Consider the following 9214-nt stretch of genomic DNA (forward strand, 5'->3'; position numbering starts at 1 on the left):
TGGTGGTGGTGGTGGAGTTGTTGGAGGTGGTGGCAGAGTTCCTGCTTTTCAGGGCTTCGTTGAAGGCGCGTAACTGGTCTGCTTTCTCTGTGCGAAGCCTGTCGTGGTTCGGGTCGTCAGGTTGGCGGTTCAGGCGGGGATCGCGGTTAGGAGGGCGTACGCGCTCCATAACCGGGTTGTTGTTGTTGTTGTTGTTGTTGTTGTTGTTGTTTTAGATCCTACCTATTCCGGTTGAGTAAACAGCAAAGGAATTACAGCACTCCCCACTAGCTGGTGGTCGTAGAGTGGTTCCTGAGCTTCTCTCACGGAGCCCCGATTGGGGAAGCCTACTTCCTAGTGTATGTGACTGCTCACTTATAGACGTGAGCTAAGTGTGCCTATTTGGGAAGGATAAGGATTGCGACCCTCTTTCCAGGCGCGGCCCGGCAGGCGGGCGGGCTTATATACGCATTATTCTCCACCAGTGGCCACCTCATTGGCCATCAGTGTCGCGAGATGCGCCATCCGCGAAGCTACCCCACCCAAGAGGGAGTGGACGGGCCTTTGATGAACGATACTACCGCTGCGTCCACAGCACGCCACCTACTCCCACCAAAACTGCGGGCGGAAGCCACACCAGGACCACCTGTAGTAGCAAACTCACAACAACATGACTGACGAGTGCGGGGAGGCAAGGGATCTGAAAGGGTGGCGTGCCAAGCGTCATCGTAAGGTGCGCGCTTCTGCACAACATCCAGGTGGAATACCAAGCCCGCCATTCGTCGCGCGTCTAGCCTGGCGTGGAGGTGTTAACGTATATCCGGCCTCATCTACGAGGAGATTCCGCGGCGTCCTCAAGGTGTTTCTGAGAACGTCATCCGCGACGCCGCCACCTACACCGAAAGCACGCAAAAGGAAGACCGCCAACGCTATGGATGTGGTGTATGCCCTGAAACGGCAGGGCCGCACCCTTTATGGTTTTGGTGGTTAATCAACCTGATGGACGGGCGCACACCACCACCACCACCACGACAAACAAATATACGGACCTAATTTTAGGTCCACATTTAAATCGCAAAAGAGTTGGTTAGACACTGAGTAAATCGTTGAAAATATATCCAATAACATGATCCTCTCTAATTCTGGACTTGTGGTATGAGTATAGGTTGTGTGTGAACGTGTTGGAACCACTTCCTAATAATTGTCAGTCAGTCAGTCAACATTCACCTAACCTCCAGGTACCTCACCTAACTTCCTGTAGCATCACCGAACCTCACGAAATGTAACCCAATGTAGTTTATAATCTATCCTAACATGACATAACATAACCACGCACTATATTACTTCGGTAAGAGTAATGAGTTTTAATACGCAAAGTTGCAGTTATCATTCATTCATACATACATACATACATACATACATACATACATACATACATACATACATAACATGCTAGTGGCAGGGGGGATTGAAGTGAATTTTAGGAGGATAGAATAGGTGCAGTGGCTAAACAGCGCTTGCGTGAGGGACTTTAGGCAGCAACTCGCCTGGATGCGGCAGGATAGAGTCAGGTCAAGCGTCCTGTGCATGTTGGGTTCCGCCATGGTTTCTCAGTGTTTGGTCGGCTTGATTGTGTGTGTTGTTTTCTTGTTTGGAGGAAATGTCTTGGTATTCTTCTTCTTAGCTTGAAGTTGATTTTCTTCTAACTCTTCTCCTCTTGTTGTTCGTCTTCCTCGTGTCTGCTATCATTCTGTAAAGACTCTATATATGTATGTAGGTATGAGTGAGTAACAGTTGCCGGTTACAGTGATACTTCATATTGGCTGGTGTTGTACTGTATGGCTTCGGTATTTCTTAATATACAAACGGCACCGTTAGGGGATTGAGGTATTTAAAAACCAGCCTACATTACTTATATATAGAAATAAATAATGTGGCTTGGACAATAATGACGACTACTCTCTCCTACCTTCCCTAAACAAGGGCTTTTCGAAAGTATACATTGGACACAAATGACTTAGTACATCATACATTGGTGGTTTAACAAAAGCCCTCATTAGAGAAAGGTGAAGGAGCACACAGTGAACATACAGATTAATGTTTGCACGCGTAGATCATGTAAGGTGAGATGTTAAACACCAGACACGTAGTGTAGTAACTCCCTCACAGATGGCGTTATGAGGGGCCTGATGATGTAGCAGTTACCTCACAGATGGTGTTATGAGGAACTTCACATGATGATGCTGTAGCAAAACATTCACTACGTGGTGCCGTAGCATCTTTGGGACACCACGTATCGACATGACTCACTCATTCAAGTGGGTGAGGTGTGGTGCCAGGCCTCTCTATCGTGGAGTCTCAGGGGAAGTATAACCGGGTACCTGGGACCTCACTGTGTGAAGGTGGTTAGCTAGCTTGGGTAAGACTCAACTGCCGAGTTGTTTTTCACTGAGTTAAGCACTGTTCACCACTATTCATCACTGGTTCCATTCCTTTGCCAAATGAGATAGTACCTTATGGCAAGAACTTGTTGATAGTCCGGTGGGGAGGAGGGTTCAGGGGAGTGAGTTGGTATGGGCCAACATATAAATAATAATAATAATAATAATATTTAACGGTTTATTGAAAGAGCTTGGCAGCCAGAAGGCTGAAAATATACAGTTACATATTTGGGGAATGGGTTACGAATTACAAATAATATACAAGTAACATGAGTGACACAAATAAGACATATAATAACTGGATGGGGAAAAGCTCAAACTACAGTTCATTTCAACATAGTGACAGTGTAAGGAGCAGTGTTTACTGGGAGTGAATACACTGATTTATTACAAGTTATTGATAATTTTACAATGGTTGGGACTGGGCTGTTCTTATAGCGATCAGTTCGTGCACGTATGGGCTGGGCTGGATGCGGTTGTGGTGTCGAAGAAGAGCACCCCGGACTAGGGATCTCAGGTGGTAGTAGGAGCCGTGTCGGGGGATGGTGTAGAAGCTTCTTACCAAATTGGCAGATGAGGTCGTGGTGATGGTCAGTGAGAGTCTAAAGGGTCGGTCAGTGTGTTGAGCGCTTCTTGATATGTGGAGTAGGAAGGGGAGAGAATAATCTTGCATGGCCTCTTTTGCACTTTTTCTAGGTGTTTACGTTGTGTGGCATTTAGGGAGGAAGACCAGGTGAGCTTGGGAAGTATGAATGTTGTGTAAACACTGAGGAGCTAGTGTGCAGGAACACCGAGGGACTTGAGTCGGCGTAGGAGGTGGAGACGGAAACTGGAGGATTTGATAACTTCACTGACGTGTGGTTTCTAATTTAGTTTGTTGTCTATATGTATGTGTGTGTGTGTGTGTGTGTGTGTGTGTGTGTGTGTGTGTGTGTGTGTGTGTGTGTGTGTGTGTGTGTGTGTGTGTGTGTGTGTGTGTGTGTGTGTGTGTGTGTGTGTGTGTGTGTGTGTATATATACTCACTGTACCTTTTTAGATCCCCTCCTACGCAACCTAACCTATTATAGTTAAGTATAGTAGGCTAATTATTTTGTTAGTATAAAATATAAATGAAATTGCATGCTATTATTATTAATATTATTATTAATATTATTATTATTATTATTATTATTAGTAGTAGTATTATTATTATTATTATTGTTATTATTATTACATGCTAATATAATACTAAGTTGCCCGCCAGATTTCCTCAGAGATGGGAGGAGCACATTGGCGGCGGTGTTGTTTATACTCCGCCCGATTACTGATTCCTATTCACCGAGCCAGAGCTGGCGGGCGGCGTGTTATGTGCCACGTTTTGTTTCCCATTGGGCGTACCGCTCAGCTGGGGAGTAGGAGATTTCATAAAAAGAAAGTTTGAGGGGAGAGCACACCTTTTCCTTCACATACAGTTATCTTAGACCATCTACTAGTATAATAGTTTGCACAAAAATACTCTACACTCTTTCTAGGTTATTGTTATGTTGTTTTTTTTTTTTTTGACTTCTCATCAGATTGTGCATTCAACTAATATACACTATTAGTGTGTTTATTATTATGTTTTATAGTATTATTTCGTATAATATTGGGTAACACAATTATAGTCACTAATATACACTATTAGTGTGTTTATTATTATGTTTTATAGTATTATTTCGTATAATATTGCAACAATTATAAATAGTATAGGCTTATTATTGGGGCTTATATAGCCAGGTCTAATAGTATCATGCTTTAGAGTGGTGTTCTATGTAGTGATGATTAGGCAATAAAATATGCTTTGGGTGTTTATAGCAGTTTTTGTGGTCTACTAGTATCATGCTTTATGGGTGGTGTTCTATGTAGTGATGATTAGGCCATAAAATATGCTTTTGGTTTATTGCTAACAAAATATACTTTGCTCTACCGCTGTCGTGCAAAACATGGTGAAACTTACATACACCGTTAATAAAGTATTCATGGAAGAAGAAGAAGAAGAAGAAGAAGAAGAAGAAGAAGAAGAAGAAGAAGTACGAGGAAGAATTGTGGAGGGAATGAACAGTGAGACAATGTAAAGCCTCCGGATGGCGGCAGCGCGTTTCTATATAATATATACAGCGACAATATAGCAATATAAGTTGTTGTTCTACCTGTATTATTACCTTGCGATAGTAGTTTATTCAATTTTGGAGTACAGGAGGAAGGAGCAGGAGGTTAGGGAAGGAGAGGAGAAATTGCATCCCTCGGGTCACCACTCCTCGGATTGTGTCAGTTCAAGTTTAGAAGCTCCAACAACTTTCCCTGAATACGAATTCGCAACCGTTCGATTTACAACAGGTACCTACTTACTGCTACAGTAGGTGAACAGGGACCAAGGGGGCTAGGAATAGTGTCCAAACAACTTGCTCCTGCCTGCCTGTGTGATGTAGTCGTGGCCACAATTAGGTTAGGATACAGACACATCTGGCAAGTTAGTAACGCTGTACCCATACCGGAACACTCAGCATGTAAACTTTGTGATACACCTTTAAAGCACTATATTATTGAATGTGACACTGTCAAAGACTTCAGTCCACCTCACTTATTGTATCTTGAACTATGTCATTACTTCATTGAGGACATTACATTCTTGCTCTCTATCCCAAATTGGCTAGCTAGCCCACACTGATTAGTCTACAATTACAATATGACTCCAATGTATGCTGCTGGTAAATGTGTACTGTCAATGAACCAGAGTGAAAATAAGGTCGCCTCCCTTGCTGCTGCTGCTGCTTCTGCGCCCTTCTAAGTCCCGTTTAAGTCCCCCACCCCAGGCCCCCACAACCGCCCTTCACATCTACACCATTCAAAATCAATTTCACTCTATTTCCACAATACTATGCTAATTTGACGTAAAATAGAGTGTTATCCTGCAAAACGTTGATGTCGTATATTTCTCTCTTTAAGTGATATCCTGTGGCTCCGAAAGGAGCCTGTTTGGTTAGGTTGTCTTGTGTGAACGAACCTTGGGTTCTTATTTCTTCTCTGTCTTCTTTGGGAGGAGCACAGCTTGGATGTTAGGAAGGACACCCCCTTGGGCAATGGTGACTCCAGACAGGAGCTTGTTCAGCTCCTCGTCATTGCGAATGGCAAGCTGAAGATGACGCGGGATAATGCGGGTCTTCTTGTTGTCGCGGGCGGCGTTACCGGCCAGCTCGAGCACTTCTGCTGCCAGGTACTCCATGACGGCTGCAAGGTACACAGGGGCACCTGCACCAACGCGCTCAGCATAGTTGCCCTTACGCAAGAGACGGTGGATTCTACCCACGGGGAACTGGAGTCCGGCCCTGCTAGAACGGGACTTTGACTTGCCCTTCACTTTGCCTCCCTTGCCGCGTCCTGACATGTTGCTGCTGCTGCTTTTCGTGATAGGAGTTAAATTTCCGCCCGCCACCTTGGTCTTTTATACCAAGCTCAGGATCAGGCCAGGTGGCCGTCTCGCGGACCCAACCAATGTAAGAGAGCCGTAGCTGCAGCCAGTCCGATCCTGAGCGGCCCGCTCGGTATATAAGGAAAAGTTAGTCGGGCCAGTTTTCAATTCTCTCGCTCCGCGCCACGAGTAACTGTGCCGCCATGCCTCCCAAAACTTCCGGAAAGGCTGCCAAGAAGGCTGGAAAGGCCCAGAAGGCCATTGCCAAGGGTGACAAGAAGAAGAAGCGCAGGAGGAAGGAAAGCTACAGCATCTACATCTACAAGGTACTGAAGCAAGTGCACCCCGACACAGGAGTCTCCTCCAAAGCTATGTCCATCATGAACTCTTTCGTGAACGACATCTTCGAGCGCATCGCTGCCGAGGCTTCCCGCCTGGCGCACTACAACAAACGCTCCACCATTACAAGTCGGGAAATCCAGACAGCTGTCCGACTCTTGCTGCCCGGTGAACTGGCCAAGCATGCCGTGTCTGAGGGCACCAACGCTGTCACCAAGTACACCTCTTCCAAGTAAGAGGTTACTTGTGCACAACAAACACGCCATCCCACTACTACAACTTAATCGGCTCCATCGGAGCCACAGTTACATGTTAAAGAGACAGTTACCGACAGTGATATATTGAGAGGGAAATAAATAAAAAAAAAATTATAATAATCTGCATTCTCTATTGGCGTAGAAACCGGACTAAATCGAAACATAATAAATAAATAAATAAATTCTGCGTGGAGTATTTGTACACCCACTGCAAAGTGACATACATGGAGTGTGTTTGGGCTTCATTTCTTGTTTGCAGCACGCCTATTTCATGTAAACAATTTTTTTTTTTTTTTTTTTATTGTATGTTCTTTTATTTTATTTATTTATTTACTTACTTCTTCTTTATATATTTATTTGTTACTAGCTCTTGTTTGTTGCACCCACCCACCTCCCGAATTGATGACCTACTATACAATCGTACCTCCACGAATGTTACCAACTTACCGTTAGGCGATTTGGGTAACCGAAATTAACGCTCTCCGTCCACCAACCATTTCGATTGTCATGAAAATTATCTTCAGAACAGTTCTTTGGCCCTGAGAAGGGCCGAGTTATAGATGTCTGGTAGGTTTTGTTGTGCTTTTTGTTTTTCCCCAAGGAAGAGGACTTAAGCACGCTCTCCGCGGATGCGCCGGGCCAGCTGGATGTCCTTGGGCATGATGGTAACGCGCTTGGCGTGAATGGCACACAGGTTGGTGTCCTCGAAAATATTCCACCAGGTGTTCCTCAGAGGTTTCTGCAGAGCCATGACGGCAGACGACTGGAAGCGCAGGTCAGTCTTGAAATCCTGGGCGATCTCACGCACCAGGCGCTGGAAGGGCAGCTTCCTGATGAGTAGCTCTGTGCTCTTCTGGTAACGACGGATCTCACGAAGGGCGACGGTTCCGGGCCTGTAACGATGGGGCTTCTTGACACCACCGGTGGCTGGGGCGGACTTGCGAGCTGCCTTGGTGGCAAGCTGCTTCCGTGGAGCCTTGCCTCCAGCGGACTTGCGGGCAGTCTGTTTAGTACGGGCCATCTCGACGACGAAATAGTCAATACGGGCGGCCCGGCAGGCGGGCGGGCTTATATACAGACATTCTCCACCTCAGTGGCCACCTCATTGGCCACGAGTGCCGCATGCGTCATCCGCAAGCTGCGCCCCACCTCCAAGAGGGAGGGACGGCCTTGGATGAACGATACTACCGCTGCGTCCACAGCACGCCACCTACTCCCACCAAACCGTGGGCGAAGCCACACCAGGACCACCTGTAGTAGCAACCACAACAACATGACTGGATGAGGCAAAGGACGAGGCAAAGGAGGCAAGGGACTTGGAAAGGGTGGCGCCAAGCGTCATCGTAAGGTGCTTCGTGACAACATCCAGGGTATCACCAAGCCCGCCATTCGTCGTCTAGCTCGGCGTGGAGGTGTTAAACGTATATCCGGCCTCATCTACGAGGAGACCCGCGGCGTCCTCAAGGTGTTTCTGGAGAACGTCATCCGTGACGCCGTCACCTACACCGAGCACGCAAAAAGGAAGACCGTCACCGCCATGGATGTGGTGTATGCCCTGAAACGGCAGGGCCGCACCCTTTATGGTTTTGGTGGTTAATCAACCTGATGGACGGGCGCACACCACCACCACCACCACGACAAACAAATATACGGACCTAATTTTAGGTCCACATTTAAATCGCTAAAGAGTTGGTTAGACACTGAGTAAATCGTTGAAAATATATCCAATAACATGATCCTCTCTAATTCTGGACTTGTGGTATGAGTATAGGTTGTGTGTGAACGTGTTGGAACCACTTCCTAATAATTGTCAGTCAGTCAGTCAACATTCACCTAACCTCCAGGTACCTCACCTAACTTCCTGTAGCGTCACCGAACCTCACGAAATGTAACCCAATGTAGTTTATAATCTATCCTAACATGACATAACATAACCACGCACTATATTACTTCGGTAAGAGTAATGAGTTTTAATACACAAAGTTGCAGTTATCATTCATTCATACATACATACATACATACATACATACATACATACATACATACATACATAACATGCTAGTGGCAGGGGGGGATTGAAGTGAATTTTAGGAGGATAGAATAGGTGCAGTGGCTAAACAGCGCTTGCGTGAGGGACTTTAAGCAGCAACTCGCCTGGATGCGGCAGGATAGAGTCAGGTCAAGCGTCCGTGCATGTTGGGTTCCGCCATGGTTTCTCAGTGTTTGGTCGGCTTGATTGTGTGTGTTGTTTTCTTGTTTGGAGGAAATGTCTTGGTATTCTTCTTCTTAGCTTGAAGTTGATTTTCTTCTAACTCTTCTCCTCTTGTTGTTCGTCTTCCTCGTGTCTGCTATCATTCTGTAAAGACTCTATATATGTATGTAGGTATGAGTGAGTAACAGTTGCCGGTTACAGTGATACTTCATATTCGCTGGTGTTGTACTGTATGGCTTCGGTATTTCTTAATATACAAACGGCACCGTTAGGGGATTGAGGTATTTAAAAACCAGCCTACATTACTTATATATAGAAATAAATAATGTGGCTTGGACAATAATGACGACTACTCTCTCCTACCTTCCCCAAACAAGGGCTTTTCGAAAGTATACATTGGACACAAATGACTTAGTACATCATACATTGGTGGTTTAACAAAAGCCCTCATTAGAGAAAGGTGAAGGAGCACACAGTGAACATACAGATTAATGTTTGCACGCGTAGATCATGTAAGGTGAGATGTTAAACACCAGACACGTAGTGTAGTAACTCCCTC

General features: G+C 45.6%; 1 protein-coding gene across 1 annotated transcript; it reads left to right on the forward strand.

Annotated features, from left to right (window-relative positions):
- Window positions 1-649: 649 nt before the first annotated feature.
- Window positions 650-8040, forward strand: LOC121878670 (histone H4-like). Its single transcript, XM_042384990.1, has 2 exons — window positions 650-707; window positions 7736-8040. The coding sequence occupies exons 1-2, from the start codon at window positions 650-652 to the stop codon at window positions 8038-8040; spliced, it is 363 nt and encodes a 120-aa protein (XP_042240924.1).
- Window positions 8041-9214: the final 1174 nt, after the last annotated feature.

This window comes from Homarus americanus, unplaced genomic scaffold (assembly GCF_018991925.1).
Source record: "Homarus americanus isolate GMGI-L3 unplaced genomic scaffold, GMGI_Hamer_2.0 scaffold46442, whole genome shotgun sequence".
NCBI lineage: Eukaryota > Metazoa > Arthropoda > Malacostraca > Decapoda > Nephropidae > Homarus > Homarus americanus.

Coding starts and splice junctions, on each gene's coding strand:
- LOC121878670 (XM_042384990.1), top strand. CDS start 650: ATGACTGACGAGTGCGGGGAGGCAAGGGATCTGAAAGGGTGGCGTGCC. Junction 708..7,735: donor GTGGCGTGCCAAGCGTCATC/GTAAGGTGCGCG, acceptor GATGAGGCAAAG/GACGAGGCAAAGGAGGCAAG.